The sequence below is a fragment of the Ictalurus punctatus genome, chromosome 12 (genome assembly GCF_001660625.3).
Source record: "Ictalurus punctatus breed USDA103 chromosome 12, Coco_2.0, whole genome shotgun sequence".
NCBI lineage: Eukaryota > Metazoa > Chordata > Actinopteri > Siluriformes > Ictaluridae > Ictalurus > Ictalurus punctatus.
Window position 1 is genome coordinate 31,484,542 of NC_030427.2, and position 18,074 is coordinate 31,502,615.

At 41.1% G+C, this 18,074-nt stretch overlaps 1 protein-coding gene across 4 annotated transcripts; it reads left to right on the forward strand.

Annotated features, from left to right (window-relative positions):
* Positions 1-901: 901 nt before the first annotated feature.
* On the forward strand, positions 902-17,890 carry mmd (monocyte to macrophage differentiation-associated). 4 transcript variants are annotated; one of them, NM_001200780.1, is given in 9 exon segments: positions 1,087-1,186; positions 11,178-11,215; positions 12,417-12,498; positions 12,800-12,960; positions 13,883-13,957; positions 14,047-14,148; positions 14,226-14,295; positions 14,770-15,130; positions 15,157-15,307. In NM_001200780.1, coding segments are annotated over 7 exon segments (729 nt in total). In that variant the 5' UTR covers positions 1,087-1,186; positions 11,178-11,189; the 3' UTR covers positions 14,983-15,130; positions 15,157-15,307.
* The last annotated feature ends 184 nt before the right edge of the window (positions 17,891-18,074 follow it).

The window sequence follows — 18,074 nt, forward strand, 5'->3', positions numbered from 1 at the left end:
GAATGTTGAGAAGAAGTCGTGAACCGCATGTTCAGCACGTAGCATGCTATCAGTAAGTCTACTCACACCAACAACAGTAAATAAAACACCACTTCTCCAATTTTAAAACGAGATTATGGTAGTTTGTAGATCGATTTGTGTTAGATCAATCAACATGCAGATACATTATTGTTTAAATCTGTAACATTGACCACACAGTTCTCTTTAGCACCATGAACGTTCAAGTTATCACTCATATCACTAACATCAGTTGGCTAGCTTGTTGCTAGCTCATGCAATTTGAACAAGTCGAATGCAGCACAGTTTCACTGGATTTGGTTCAGATGCTAACCCTGTTCCTGGCTTTTCATTAGATTGTGTGAATAGATAACACATTTAAATGGTAAATGGCGCACTTATATAGCACTTTTATCCACACTGGTTCTCATTCACCTGTTCACACACACACACTCGCACACCAATGGTAGCAAAGCTGCCATGCAAGGTGCTAACTTGCCATCGGGAGCAACTTGGGGTTCAGTGTCTTGCCCAAGGACACTTCGGCATGTGGAGTCACGTGGTCCAGGAATCGAAGCACCAACCCTACAATTAGTGGACAAGCCGCTCTACCACCTGAACCATAGCCGCCCCAAATTTAAACTATCCAGAGGAAAGAACAAGAGTTAGTTGACCATGGAAAAGCAGCAGGGTTACATCAAGACCTAGTGAAGTAACCCCTATTGGTGCAACTATGTGGAATTTGTTCTATTTTCACATTTGATACACTTTCATAACCCCCTTGTTGAATTTTTTTTTTTGTGTGTGTAATATCCCAACTTGGCTGATAAATTGTCCATCAGCAGGAACAGCAGTCAAGGATAAAGAACCTTTGCTTCCAAGCCCCTAAAGTGGATGTGAACTTTGGACTTTATTGGCCATGTGTCATCTTCAAAACACCGAGTGCATTCTGGGTGATCTGTACTTGCTACAGAATAAAATGTGGACGCTACCCATTGTGGTGCATTGTAGGAGTTCAACAGTGGGCCTGGCATGCTACCCCGCCTTCTCACTCATAAATAACCATGAGACCAGGTCGAGAGGACTGAAAACAGACACCGAACACACAAACACATACGACTGTTTTTTAAAAAGGAGGACTTTTTGTACGAATGCTGGGACTGGATCTGGGGAAGTCCTCGCTGAAAGGGTTAGTGTGTGTTTGTTTCCTTTATTCTTTTTTTAACCCCCATGATTTTGCACTGTTGGCAGGTTGTATTCAGGAATAAGAGACTAACACACACACACACACACACACACACACACACACACACACACACACACACACACACACACACTATATAACCTATTTCCCAAATACCATGTCATGGAGCATGTGCTCCCAGTATTTACCCACACATTAATTTTACCTCAGCTGTAATCAATTTGCTAAGCTTTGTTTTTCATCTGATGTTTGCTTCTTCAAATTACCCTAAAGTTTTAAAGCTTTTTTTCTACTGTTTTGAACTCTGTGATGTACTTCTGACCGTCTACGTTTAAAACTCCAGCACAGCACCAAAGAAGAAAATTTCATACACCAAATATGTCCTGGCTTAGCGACTATATTTGGAATAAGAGAGACATTGGGTATGCTTTTGTTCCTTGAAAGAACGAGACACCATCAGTGTTCTGTCCAAGATATCAGACACTTTATCGTACCTTTGTGCTCGTTTCCACTTGACTGTTTTTTTCCGTAATGGTTTAGCTTTATCATGTAACACTGGCAAGAGACTGCCTCGGTACTCTTTGACCCCCAGGTGTCTGAACCTTATAAAGTGATAAGGGATCTTCGTTAGTCCTCAGACTTAGATAGATGATCATTAGTAGTGGTGACGTTTCCAGGAAACCGTCAGTTTAGCATGGCACGAGACAATACTGTGTTTAATCAGCCATGACACATACGCACAGACGTTAATCCCTTTCATTTGGGGAATTATATTACTGTCCCTACAGACAAAGGGGTGGACAGAAAGAGAAAATGACAGAGAGAAAAGAGTTTGGCAACTGTGAGCGACAACCATCATTCAAACAAAATCCAGATGTCAGCACTACTGATTTAGCACGTTGATGACCAAGTCCACCATGTTGTAAAAAGGCTACAAAGTGAAAATCTTGTTCTTCTTCCAGTTCAATTCATTTGTCTTTTTCTTTTTTTTCCATATCGCAAATTTTTCTCCCATTTGGTCTGACTTTTCCTTAAACCCGAACAATTATCATGATAACAGTCTGGAAATCTGCAGCTTCCAGGTCAAATAAGCATATTACGCATTTCATGAACAGCTTAGCTAAACCTTCTTACAACAGCGTAACCTTTACTTTATTGACAGAATGATTGAGAAAGTCTAGACAGAGTACACAGTATGAGGAATTTCCTAATATCGCAGCCTAGGAATTGAGAGATTAATAGTTGTTCCCAGTAGCTTGCTAATGGTTACTGGTTGTCTCTCAGTGCGTTCGGAGAAACACAAACATTCATCTCTTATCATATCTCAACCTCATAATGTAACATAAATATTATCAGCATCAGCTGCTGTTATAGTGTTAATTAAACATGTTTCAAAGGTTGAGTGACAGTAAGAGCTCGGTCAATATTTAGCACACTGTAATGATAAGACCTACATGACGTGGAAGTGTAGTGTGGCTCACACACACACACACACACACACACAGAGTGAAACCAAATGTTAGACACTGATATCAGATAGAATATATTGCTTAGACTCAGTATTGATTTGGTTTAGAACATAATAAAATTGAGGCATCTATACAACACCAGATACGTTGCGAGCTCTGAAGACAGGCTCTGATTCTAGTATTGTTTTATGGACAGAGAGCATACGCTAGCTACTGATTACAGAGGATAACAATTACAGTGTTGTGAATTCTTATGTTTTTGTGTATATCACATACGAAACAGTTTTAGATCTTCAAATGAAATACAACGTAAAACAAAGGCAATCTGAGTAAACATACAAAATAGGTTTTTTTTTTTTTTTTCTGAAGCAAAGAAGTTATCCAACACCTATAACCAATGTGAAAATCTAATTGGCCCCTTAAACTTAAAATCTGGTTGTGCCACATTTAGCAGCAACAACTGCAACCAAACTCTTCCGATAACTGGAGCGCAGTCTTTCACTTACTTCCAGGACTAGGATTTACTCCTACACTTTGGATCATTGTCTTGCTGCATAATCCAGTTACGCTTGAGTTTCAATTTACGGACTGAAGACCAGACATTCTCCTTTAAGATTTTCTGGAGAGCAGAATTCATGTTTCCCTCAATTATTGCAAGTTGCCCAGGCCCTGAAGCAGCAAAGTATCCTCACACCTTCACACTTCCTCCACCATGCTTGAAAAACAACAACAACACAGTAATAGAATGCAGGACTAGCTCAAAGGCATTTATGTGTGCAAGTGTGTATCAGTTTCACTATCATCATGTATTAAAACAACTGCATGGAGTCCAGTACAAATTGTTGCTAACCAGTCATGCCACATTTCAGTGTTGAAGCCAAAAGGGAAAGAAGTACACCATAGCCTGATGAAATGAACAGTGCTGATGTAAAAGAACAAATATGTTTTCAACTGGAAGATAGTTGTGTCACTGTTTGTTGTGGCCGAATTTACACTACATGGTTCAAATGACCCAATTTCGATTTTTTCCTCCCATGTGGCACAGATATGTCCCATGAACGTGTGCACAGGAAAAAAGCACATGGATTCCAATATTCTCAGATCAGTTTCAGGCCTCATTCATACGTCGAAATAAATCTGATATGAATCAGATACGTGCATTTGCGTCTGCCGTGTAAGCAGACAGATCGGATATTCCCGTCAATGCAAGTCGTACATCATTGAAAAAGCGATGGTGGTGAATTATGTCAACTCAGGTGGACACCAAGGCCAAAAACACAACTATCAACAAGGGCTCTCTTCTTTTTTCGCTGCTTTAAGAAGCCGGTGTTTTGCTGACCTTTAAATATGGTGCGGAAAGCAAAAGTTTGTATTATATTTTCATCTGCGTCCGTTGCAAATTGCGCCATATTTACTTCCTTTTTGGCCTAAGCTTCCAGTGATGTCTACCTCGGGTTAATACACACATTTTTACTACACCGAACAAATGACCAGAGGCTCGGATTTCATGTGGAGTTTGCTTTCTCACCAGAATGTCAGCCATTTTAATAAAACTTTTGACCTCTGAGAAGAAAATAAAACTTTATGTTTTATTTTTGGGGTGTTCAGTTGTAATGAATGGTTTTGCCGTGGGAAATACAACCCCAATTCCGAAAAAGTTGGGATAGTATGGAAAATGCTAATAAAAACAAAGAGGAGTGATTTGACTTGTATTGAAACGAAAAACATATAAAGACAAGGTATTTGATGTTTTACCTTATCAGCTGCATAGCTTTTTGAAGATAAACATTTATTTTGAAATCGATGTTGGGGTTGTACTTGTCGTTCAAGTGATGGAAGTTGTGAGATCATAGTTGTCTGCTAAATGGTTAATTTGGATGCCACTGTCTCTGCACATGAGTCTAGCTAGCAGAAAGATGATACATTTTTTAAACAGATTATGTAAAGGCATAATGTGTGTGTGTGTGTGTGTGTGTGTGTGTGTGTGTGTGTGTGTGTGTGTGTGTGTGTGTGTGTGTGTGTGTGTTTCCACATGCAGTACTTATTTCACATAACCCCATTTAACACCCAAAACGAAACCAAGACAGCCAAGCTTTCCAAAAGCCTTTACAAGACATTAAATCTTATTAGTTAAGTCACTTAGAAGGCAGGCTTAGACAAATGTGCACACACACACACACACACACACACACACACACACACACAAAAGCTGCAGTCTAACAGGAATATCTGTGGAGATGAGAATGGTGCTACTGAACTTTAGTGCTTTTTCTAATCCTGTTAACTGAAATGAGAATAATACTATAGATGCTCATCTGATGGCAATATATCACAAAATTTCACACACGTCATAACATTAATGGTGGCGCTATTTCAGATTACTGTAATACGCACGTACACCGATATTATCGTCACACTTGTAGTTGTTTTTCGGATGAGTTACCCAGCCTGTCACACAGCATACAGTCTCTCCTGAATTATTAACTGTCAATGTAAAGTTAATCACAGGGCAGGAGGGACAGTTGTTCCCTCAGGGTGTTTGTGTGGTGTGTGTGTTATAGATCAGCCATTAACATCTAAGAACATTCCTCTTTCATGAACACACACATACACACGCTCTCATAATAAGCTCTGCAGTCTGGAATACTTACTCCTTCCTGCTCTGCATCAGCTCTGCGTTTTTCCAAAAGTAACGTCTCCTGATCAGGTTCTGTTCATCCAAGCAAAATATTATTGGACTATTATGAGAATGGATTATTTATGACCCAGTCGCTATTTCTTTAGAAAATGTAAATAGCTGAATTAAGCAACCAGACATGCCTGAACAAGGTTTTCCAATTAACCTGTTTCCCTACTTAGTAATACTGTCTATCTTCTGTTGCCACCCAGAAAAGTCGATTATTTTCCTATAACAGCACATCCTGAAGTGTTTTAATCATCTTATTAATCCACAGCAATTTGCCAACAATGAATTTTTTTTCATTTATTAAAAACACATCATACTTTTGTTTATCCACATATAGTTACATTTAATGTTGTGGAATGTCCACGAAACAAGTAACAAGCTTATCATTACTAAGAAATCACGAAGTGTAAACTCCTCTGTCCTGAAGATGTCAGAAAACTTAGTTACAGCTTTACCTCTGACCTGTGAACAAGCTGTCACTATAGAAATTTAATCACAACCTTCAGAATACAGAATTGAACAGTGCTGTGGAATGAAAGGAAATAAATGTCCCACATTCACAGATTTATATCAGTGATGCACTCAGGAGAGAATGGTTTTAGAGCTGGTCATGGTTCCTCTCACGAAAACGAATAAGGTATTGTTATGTAATTGGTGTGTGTGTGTGTGCAGATTTACAGGTGGATACATGTGCACTGTTTCTAACTGAAGACAAGACTGATGTTTAATATGTAATCCCATGGGAATCGAGACTGACCTGCTTTGTTGTACAGCATGGTTTCGGTGCTTTTGTGTTTCTATTGTGTCTTATAATAGCCGTAACTGCAATAAGTGCATTGTTCACTGGCATTGCTGCGTTTTAAACCACACACAGCAAGAGTTCATTCAAGGCCATATACAGGTATATGCAATACAATACACTGGCTGTATTGAAACTAGATTGTTTCCGAGACATGGAAAAATCTTACCTTGTTTTTACATCATATACTCTCGTACATCTCCTGTGCAAAGCAACATCTCTACACATGTTGCTGTATTTACTGATCTGTGATTACAGTATTCTTACTTCCTATTCACAGACGTAATATCAGTTGGATACCAGATGGAAAGGTAGAGGTTGTGGCTGCATCATGCTAAGCCGGCTGATCCTCTTCTTCCTCCTCATTCTCTGTTCCTCTGTCTGATCCGACCTGATTTCCACTCACGACGTGACATCGAACAAACACTCCATCAGTTTTCTGGCACATTTAACCCATGTTAAAGTTCTAGATAGGCAATAAAGTGTACATTACTGAAGTTAGAAGTTACTACCCCAAAATTTAGCATCTCTTGTATATTCTGATTTTTAAAAAAAAAGATCTTTACAGATATTTTGCAGATAAAAAGATCTAGTGATCTTTATTATACAAGAGGGAGACATGTGGACATGTGGATACTGTCCTCAGCTACCTCAGTAAGTGCACAGATGAGATCATTCAAAACCTCCACCCGTTTTTCCCAACCAAAAGCCATGGGTCAGTGGGGATGTTTGAACCAAACTGAGAGAATGCACTGCTTCTGACTACTCTGGTGATCCAGTGGCCTACAAGAAGTCCAGATATGACCTTCAGAAAGACATCAGGGAGGTCAAGAGGAGCTATAGGACAGTGTGGAATCTCACTACCAAAGCTCTGACATCTGGCACATGTGGACTGAGATGATCTTTCAAGGAGATCAACTCCAGGAAAGCACCGTGATCATCTGATAATCATATGCTGATAATCATAACTCTGGCACGGCGCACAGCCCTTAGCCACCTGGAGGGGAAGAACAACTATGTGAGATTGCTGTTCATTGACTTCAGTTCAAAATTCAATACGATAATTTCTCACTAAGCTTGTCACCAAGCTACAGGGTCTGGGTCTGCCCCTGTGCAACTGGATCCTGGACATTCTGGTCGGAATCATCTCTCACCCTAAGCACAGGAGCTCCACAAAGCTGTGTGCTCAGCCACCTTCTGTACTCCGTGCTTACACATGACTGTGTAGCACAGCACAGCTTAAATATCATCCTTAAATTTGCCAACAACACCAACATTGTAGGCCTTGTCTCGGATTCTGATGAAACGGCCTACAGAGAGGAGGACAGAGCCCTGGCTGCTTGGTGCTCAGACAACAACAAGGTCAGTAAAACAAAGAAGGTGATTGTGGACTACAGGAAGAGACACGAGGGTAAGCAGGCCCGATTCACACCAATGGAACAAAGGTGGAAAGTGTTTGCAGCTTTAAATTCCTTTCCAGTGACCTCAAATGGTCCATTCACACTCACCCAGTGGTGAGAACAGCCCAGCAGCATCTGTACTTTCTAGGGAAGCTGAGGCAGTTTGGAATGGCCCTGGACATTCTCATGAACTTTTATCATTGCACCACTGAGAGCACTGTCAGTGGCTGCATCACATCCTGGTAGGACAGCCGTTCCGCTGGTGACTGCAGGGACCTACAGAGATGGGTGAGATCAGCTGAGCTCACATTATGATCACACCTGTTATTGTTTTGCATATAAGCTATGAGCAGAAAGTTTCCTAACAGGTGACACAGCTCGACTCAGAATACAGTAGCTCCTGATTCATTTACTGGAGACTTTATGCCACTTTAACTACGGTAAAATCACAGGACCTTCTCCTCTATGTGCTGCTAAACAAGTGATAAAACTTTTTTTTAAATATAAGAGTTATGGAAATGTACACACATATGTAAGGTTTTTCTGCCAGTACACGATGGAAACCATGAGACACTTTCCTAATGGATTTGAATATTTTATGGTTTAGAGAGTGGGAGAGCTGTTTTCCTGATTCCCACTTACTCAAGCCTGTTTGAACTTTGCATGCCTTACATACAACAAAGTTAATGTTTTGTCCGCAGACACCTACATGAGGTTACATTTGGTAAGAACCATAAAATTTTGATATATCGTTCATCTCTCTCTCTCTCTCTCTCTCTCTCTCTCTCTCTCTCTCTCTCACACACACACACACACACACACACAAAATACAAGGGGGTGAAAACCTTTATTAATATTTTCAGCATTAATGGGACCCCATCTTCTGAAGGCCTTTCCTCATAACTGCTACCAGTCTGAAGTATGGAGATTCCAGTTCCAGTTTATTTATCTGTGTATTATCTGTTTATTCTTCTTGTGTATTGAATGTATATGTTTGCACGGAACAAAAAGGAGTGGCTCTTAATTTCATTGTACATATGTATAGTGACAATAAAAAGGCATTCATTCATTCATTGTGATAGATGAGAGAGCAGGTGAAAGGGAACACACAGGGAGATTTTCCACTTAAGAGACATTTACACATACATCAAATGTAGTACTTATAGATACATGTAGATATGTACATAGAGACTATACACATGTATACATGTTTATATTTATTTTACGACTTCCTTGCTTTACAAAGGGAAGATATGGCTTCTAGTGGTTGTGTAATGGTTTGTAATGGAATTTAATGGTATTCCCCCCTTGTTTACTCTGGCGTATCACATTACAATACACAGTGGTGAGCACAGTGAATAAACCCATAACTTCATCAAGTTGATAAAGCCATATTTATACATGTTTTATCGTATTGTACTCCAGGCAGGTCTTTCAACAAAAAGGTCACTATATATTGTTTGTACCAATGGGTGAGACTCCAATTCAATTCAATTCAAATACACCTTGTCACAAATCAGCTTTACAGAAATCCAGATGTGGATTTAGATCCATAGTGAGCAAGGCAGAGACACAGTTAAGAAAAGTTGACTCAAAGGGTAACCCGTCATCTTCTGGGTAACATCAGATAGTGGGATAACAAATCATTAGCGTATACGGGTGTAGAAGAGTAAAGACACACAGTACAAAGTGAATAAGAGTCCTGGGATTAGGAACAAGACAGTCTTTTTGATAACAGCAGTAGCTCATGGGTATAAATCTATCTAAATTGGGCATAAACAATTTTTGGGAAAATACAAATCTCTAGGGTACCAATGTCTCCTGTTACCCATCTGATGTAGTCGATTAGAGCATCCAAGACCAAAACAAGGGTGTCGATTTGCAGTGATATATCTCTGAGAGTATCCTTTCCCATGCTGTTTTGATCTGTTTATGCATCTTCAGTAACCTCTTTATCCTGGTTTCATTTGGTCACACCTGAGGCATTTGTTGCTCACCTGATCTAGTTGGGTCACAATGTCTCAAGAGTGTTATCTTATAACCAGTCTTTCTGCAAACTAAGTGAAACATAAAACAAAACAAATTAAGGCCCAGATCGTGTTGTAGCGTTCCATCTGGAATAATCGTGGTAATGAAGATTCCACCCTGAACAACTTGAATATCAACCTTTACAATCAGTATGTGATTGGCATTTTATTTTGCAGTTTACGTGAACATATGAGCAGAGCATAAGGAAAGATAATGTACTTTGCATGGCACTGCAGTAGCTAGTACTAGCATGATAGCTTAGCTGTGCCCCCCCTTGGCTAGCAACACCAAACTAGCCCAGTTAGTAAAGTTAAATGACCCGAAGAACGACGAGTATCACTTTGCAGTGTATTTTTGTAGGTTTTGAAAATAACGTGGAAATAATCAGAAATCTGATTACTCTTTATATGCAGTAATCAGTAATGTAATCAGATTACAATATTAAAGTAGTAATTAGTAATCTGTAGTGGATTACTTTTTTTTGAGTAATTTACCCGACACTGACGCTGCACACAAGCACAAAGCTCTAACAGGAATTACGAAAATACCGCACCGACCGTCAAATAAATATTTACGCAATATTAACACGGAAATATTTCTATGTAAAAATATTAGATGCACATCAGGGCGGAGTTTTCCTACGGGTCTGCTCGTCAGATGAGCTTTAATAAAACAGATCTGCTGAAAAACGAGCACAGTTCCAACAAACCCAAGAAAAGTCACTGCTTCATCTTAAAAGAAATATTTTCTGAGAAAGTAAGTTTTGTTTCTGGAGACAATACAGCACTCAAGCGAGAGTTCACTGGCTTTCTGAAAGGATCCAGTAAGTTCCTACAGGGGTCACGTGACCTCGACGTGAGGGTGCACTTACTTCACAAAGTTTACCGTTTCACTGATAGATATATATCTTGTGTCCTATTTTCAATCACACTTTAATCACAGTAAACAGAGTTCCAGGTTGTACGTAAAAACTGACTAAACAAGTACCGCAGCTGTGGCCATTTTTTTCGCCTCACGCCTACTCGTGTGTACGTCATCGCAGCCTCTCGGAAAAGAGAGCCGGAATGACGGTTGGGATCAGACTCGCCGCTGATTGGTCATCTACAGCGACGTTCGATCTTCATGCTGCTTAGTCATTGGCTGGCGCTCTGTCACTCAGCATGGCAACAATAGACCGTGTGCAGGAGTTCAAACGGCACATATATGGACCGTGTAGTGCACTTGATAGCGTTATTGTACCGGAGTTAGAGTGCACTAGTTAGGGAACGAGCTCTGATTGAGGACAGAGCCCGCAGTAATTCACTATAGGCGCTTTAAGTGGTGCGGTGCCTGTTTTCGGCACCAGGTTTATATGAATGGTCATGGCGTAACAGAATGGATTTCAGTCTGTTTTTTTTTTGTTTTTGTTTTAGACTTGAGTTAGATTCGCTATGTTAGTCAGGACACGTTTGAAAACCTCCCTGGTGTGTAGTTGGAGAGGTTGAGAGCCTGGGGAGGGTTTACACCGCGGGTTTGCATGTTGAACAGTTACTTCTTTTCCTTCCTTTACATTTATTTCCCTTTTGGTTTTGTTTCCTGTTTGCACGTCTTCTAGACCTGCTTTAAGATGAAGAGAGTAAACAGCGTCCAAAGGTGAGTAGTTTACAGTACAATCTCTGCAGAGACTGTTACACTGCAGCGGTTTATTTGGTGTGTAAGCAGTGTTATACATGCTCAGTTCAGTATTTATTATTTATTTTTAATATGATCATTAATAATTCATCATCATCACACATACTGTTTTCCACTTAAGTTAAAAAAATATTCCAGTTGAAGCATACATCTGTTAAAAGATTATGTTTGTTTATTAAAATGAATCTGTTTTGATCTGGTGATTATTATTATTATTATTATTATTATTATTATTATTATTATAGACAGGTCCATTTGATTTATAATGAAATATTTCATTATATTTTTATCTCATTTAGAAATGTACACCCCAAATCATTGCTCGCCCTGTCATCTCATATTTTTTAACAAACCATTTAGTAAAATATTAAAGCTCCATCCATGTTAACGAGTCACCATTCACGCGATTACTGTTCATAATATTCATTAATCCAAAAAATATCTAAATATACACACACACACACACACGACTCCATATTTACACGTACAAATGCGTGTATTAATTCGAATTGTCTTCCTTTGTGATCCATTCGGTTTTGATTCCGATTCATTTGAAATCCGTTTATATTTCATTATATTTTAGATCTACAGTGTAAAAGGAAATGTGAAGGGTACACAGTGTCCCTGTGTTTTTAACTCATCCAAGAAACTTTTTTTTATTCATTATGTATGAATAAAAAACATACATATACCTCGTTATGTATTATAACTATTTTGGTAAGTAATTAATAGAGATGATCCATATCAGACATGCACAGATCCCATTTATTTCCATTTCTGATGCAAGTTCGTCGTTAGATCCGGTCCGATCTCATTCGGGACGATGTCGCTCCTGGTTCTGATCTTCAGTGTCATATTTGATATTAGAGCACTATAATTGTAAATATAATAAGTGTAAACATAAGTGTTATTAATTAATTACAGATTAGTTACGACTCAAAGACTCGTTAATGTGAATAATGATGGAGACGGAAAACGATGACGTGTGATACTTTTATAAAGATATAGTGTTGTATAATGATCTTGATGTTATTCTTATATTATAAGCTTAGATTGCAAGTTCTATTATTATTATTATTATTATTATTATTATTAACTCTTGTATAATCGATTACATCATTGTGTTTGGATATGATACAACCTTTGTATGTGTGTTTTACAGATTCATGAACAGCAGGGCTGCTGCTAACTCCCGGTACAAACCCACAAGCTACGAGCATGCAGCAAACTGCTACACACACGCGGTGAGAAACAAACACACACACACACACACACACACACACATCTTCCCAGATTCGTGATTTGACTGCACACATCAGCACATTGTCTTGTAGAGTAAGCAGAAGATTATTATTACAAGATGGTAAACAGGCCTTTTCGACAGTAGTATATGAATTTATTTATTTATTTATTTATTGTGAGTATAAGTCCCGATCAGACAGGAGTATCTGGTGTTCCTCAGCAGTGCACTCGTATATGGACTAATACCAGACAGTTTTATTAAGTCATGTTGCCATGTTTGGCCATGTGTGTGTGTGTGTGTAGCTGGTGATCGTGCCTGCGATTGTGGGTGTGGCTCTGCTGCATCGTCTCTCGGATGATCGGTGGGAGAAGATCACGGCATGGGTGTACGGCCTCGGCCTCTGTGCTCTCTTCCTCATCTCCACCATCTTCCACATCATCACCTGGAAGAAGAGCCACATGAGGTCAGAGGGAGGGATGGATGGATGGATGGATGGATGAATGGAGATGAAAGGAAGGAATGAGCTTAGGGAACTGGAGGGATGGAGTGATGAACCCGGGGAGATGGAGGGGGTGAACGCGGGGAGATGGAAGGGGTGAACGCGGAGAGATGGAAGGGGTGAACACGGAGAGATGGAAGGGGTGAACACGGGGAGATGGAGGGGGTGACCACGGGGAGATGGAGGGGGTGAACACGGGGAGATGGAAGGGGTGAACACTGAGAGATGGAAGGGGTGAACATGGGGAGATGGAAGGGGTGAACACGGAGAGATGGAAGGGGTGAACACGGAGAGATGGAAGGGGTGAACACGGGGAGATGGAGGGGGTGAACACGGAGAGATGGAGGGTGTGAACACGGGGAGATGGAAGGGGTGAACACGGGGAGATGGAAGGGGTGAACACGGAGAGATGGAGGGGGTGAACACGGAGAGATGGAAGGGGTGAACACGGGGAGATGGAGGGGGTGAACACTGAGAGATGGACGCGGTGAACACGGGGAGATGGAAGGGGTGAACACGGGGAGATGGAGGGGGTGAACACGGAGAGATGGAAGGGGTGAACACGGGGAGATGGAAGGGGTGAACACGGGGAGATGGAGGGGGTGAACACTGAAAGATGGACGCGGTGAACACGGGGAGATGGAAGGGGTGAACACGGGGAGATGGAGGCGGTGAACACGGAGAGATGGAATGGTTGAACACGGGGAGATGGAAGGGGTGAAAATATAAAGTGAGAAAATTAAGAATAAAGGAAAGGATGGGTGAATAGAGGAGGAAAATTAATTGTTTACACTGTGTGTATATAATCAAGTCAGGTGTGTAATTGTGTGTGTGTGTGTGTGTGTGTGTGTGTGTGTGTGTCTGTGTCTGTGTGTGTGTACTGCAGGACGGTGGAACACTGCTTCCACATGTGTGACCGGGTGGTCATCTATTTCTTCATCGCCGCCTCATACACACCCTGGTAAGAGAAGTATATGGTGTCTGTGTGTATGAGAGAGAAAGTCTGTGGGAGTTCTAAACGTGTGTGTGTGTGTGTGTGTGTGTGTGTAGGTTAAACCTGAGGGAGCTGGGTCCTCTGGCGTCGCACATGCGCTGGTTCGTGTGGCTCATGGCGGCTGCAGGAACCATCTACGTCTTCAACTACCACGAGAAGTGCGACCTTTGACCTTTCACTTCCTGTGCAGTGGAGTGACAGAAAATCATGCTGATGGTGTATGTGTATGTTGTAGGTATAAACTGGTGGAGCTGGCCTTCTATTTGACGATGGGGTTCTCCCCTGCACTGGTGGTGACGTCGATGGTAAGACTTCACTGTTCACACTCCACACAACGCATCACTTCCTCCACGTACACTAACAAAAGTGCACAGGAGACTTCCAGATGAATGGATGAACTTTTAGACGAATAAATGGACTAAAAATTCATTGACTGGTAGATGGACTTCCAGATAGATAGATAGGCTGTTGTTTTCATCACCTTGTTTTCTCTGTGGTGCGTTTCTGTAGGATCAGAATATCCATCATTTTCATTGCCAGCTAATTTGAGGGACCAGGACGTCTCCATGGTTACCACATGATGTTTGAGAGATGCCCCCTGAATGAGAATAATAAGTTGTGATATCGGGGAACAGTCTCACAGTATTAATGCACGGTCTTTCTGCATTAGTGCAGTGTGAGGCGCCACCATGTGGCCAGGTGTACATTTTATTATTTAACTGATGACACTGAACACACACTCTCTCACACACACACACACACTGTTTATCTCTCTGCAGACAAACACAGATGGCGTGTATGAGCTGGCGTTTGGTGGTTTCATCTACTGCCTAGGCGTGGTCTTCTTTAAATCAGATGGTGTAATTCCATTTGCTCACGCCATCTGGCACGTGTTCGTCACGCTCGCCGCCGCCGTGCACTACTATGCCATCTGGAAATACCTCTACCGCAGCTCACCTGGTGACGAGGTCAGGGCTGTGGCTGACCTCTGACCTGTCTGGCACACGCACGCAAGCACCCATGTACGCGCAGAGGGTCATCTCACCGGAGAGTTCTTCATCTAAAACATTTTCACCAAGACGTGCCCATCAGCTACTCGAGTTTACCAACTCGGATTGTTTACTAGCCGCCTGGAGAACAGTGTGTGTGTGTGTGTGTGTGTGTGTGTGTGTGTGTGTGTGTGTGTGTGTGTGTGTGTGTGAGTGAAAGTTAAAAAAAGTTTCATTTCTTTTCCATTTCCACCAGTATTTCTGGACAGATGTTAAACCGAACAGCGTTTCCAGTCAGACGCTCGTTTCAGCCAAAAAAAAAAAAAAAGTACACAGTTTTCCTCAGATGTAGTTGAACAGCGGAGACGTCTTTGGCGTGTTCAGTTTTGTACCGTGAGGCTTATACACACCAGTTTAGCATGCCTGAGTCACCACGCTGCTGTTACTGAGCCGAGCAGTGTCTGTTAAAGTGGTTAGGTGATTCAGGTGTGCAGGCTAAACCGGTGGCTTCCATCACTTGTTAGCTACGCAAGTGTTTGACTGCGTTTGTGCGTTGTGTACGTTTAATTCGTTTTCGGTCGTTTAAATGTCCGTTCTGTGTTATCTGTGATGTGAATGTGTTTGTTTGTTTGTTTTTAAACAGATATTCAGAGCAGCTCTGCTTGCTCACGCACATTCCACTTTTCACAAATTTGCGACGTATGGAGATGACCGAAATCCGTAGAGGCCATGCGTTATTGTTATTTTATACCTTGTGATAATGTAATGTTGAGGTGAGGACGTCGAAGTCTGATGGAAACAGTATTGTACTGATCATCTTTCCTGCTGTAACTACGACAGTCTCCGCGAGATTCCCACGACTCTCCTGTAGGTCGGAAAACCGTTACTGAAAGTCGATGACAGATTGTTTTTAATCAAACCGACAGAAAATTTCAGTGGCGCCAAATAAAATGATTCATTTCGTTAACGCGGGCGGCGTTTTCAATGGATCGCTGTGTGTAGCGGCTTCTCGAGGTCACTGACCGCCGACGAGACCAAACTGTTCATCAGGCAGCTTTTTTTTTGATTGAAGGGTTATTTACAGATATCAGAAGTGACCTCAGTCTTGAATGTAACTTCAGTATAAATCATCTACATAAATGCCTTGCTTGTAGTGTAGCTAAGTAGCTTCAGCTAACTGCTTTTTAGCGTAGATGTTTTAATCAGCTTCTGATGCTTCCAAAACTGCTCTCTCCGGTGAGTTAATGGTAACTGACCGCTGACTCCACTCGTGATCTTGAAAAATAAAATCGATAATGCATGGTCTCTCTCAACTCTTGTAGAACATATTTTCACTTTTTTCCTCACTCAACAAACAGCAAACTGTGGAAAAACCACTTTATGTTGATATTCCATTTTCTTTTTCCATTTTTCCCCCCGTTTCCTATAGTACGTTCTTTACGTTCTTGCCTCAGGTTAAAAATAATTAGTCGCGTAATACATCTCACACCATCCTGTTCTATAAAAGAGTGAACAAATATGGCCGACATACCTTTCGCTACACCTTAGGCAGATTTTATGTGATAAGGAAATGTAATATTGGCGCAAGGACTCTAGCTAAACCAACAGAGAACCCTGAGATACTCAACACAACCCAACTCGTAGTGAGAAAATAGAGGTGTATATATTGACCGGGATCCTGCGAGAACCAGAAAAATCACTCAGACCAGCAGATTTGACCGAGTTTTCTACGTGCACATGAGTGAACGAGCGAGGGCCCAACGAAGAAAAGTTTGAATGGTGATTTTCTGTGTGAACCAGGAATGATGTGGTGGAACGCTAAATCGGCGATAAAATGTTTCCTCAAACTAATCCTACAGTACATGTGGGCAGATGTTTCTTCAGTTCCTCACTACCTGAAATTAGGTCCCATTTATGGAAGAATCGTGGGTTCATCTTATTCTGTCTTATACGACCTCACTATAAATATACACAGAAAAATGAAGCTCAGAACGGAAGTCTCGGGAATTTGCTGCGTCCGGTGAGCGTATGTAGCTAATAGAGTTGGCTCGCTTTGTTAATCTAATTGGAGAACAAAGCCAAGCGTGCAGCACATACATCAAACAACCTATTTTCACACTGATTAGTGCGCTGTTTAATTTGGGTTTAAATGGTTAGCTTTAGAAGCGATATGTAGCTACTACTGTTGGCCACGCCCACAAGCAACAACAGTACCGGTCGCTACAAAGCCTACAGGAGATGAACTACAAGCTAGCTACAAGTGTGAATGAAGGCTGAGGCATCAGGAGTGCAGCTTTCTCATTCTGGGCTAATTTTGAGGTCGCATCTCATAATAATGTCCACCAAAGGAAACGTTAAAGAACACTCTGACCAAATTAATTAAAGTGAGGGAACAGTCTGCAACAAATTTCAAACTCTTTTTATTTATTTATTTAAATCAACAAGGTCTGGACTTCGTTTCCCAACATCCTCTGTTCCAGTCCGAGTTGAAATGGCTCATGGGAAATGGAGTACTTCTGAGATACGCTGCATTTTGTGTTTTTATTTTGGTCGTGTGTGTCAGTATTTCCATTCCAAAGACGTCCTCTGGATTATGTTCTGCATAGGTTTTGTTTTTGTCTTTAATGTCGCTATGGTTAATGAACATGAGCTCAATGATACACTTTTGATAAAATCTTCATTCTCTGAACAAGATCCAGAAGGATTTTTTGTAATCTTTGTACTGTATATTTTCATCCTGGCACATATTTCTACACCGGCTTTTTCAATACGACATACAGAGAGAGAGAGAGTGAGAACTCGTCCTTATGGCCAGGTCGTTCTCCTCCTGATCCGTTCAGTGTTCGGTGCTGCACATAACGGCATTGTGTCTGAATCTTTCTGTAGTGTTAATAAAACACAACTGCTTTAACTTCCTGCTTCTGGTCTTGTGTTTTCCACACTGCTGAGTAATAACTGTTGAGAATAAACGACAGAGCGAGTGTGTGTGTGTGTGAGGAACTGAGAGGACTTTGTTTGAAATTACAGTAAGACAACAGGACCGATCCCAAGTCATGACCAAATGGTTCTTCTGATGTGTGATTTTGGTCTGAGAG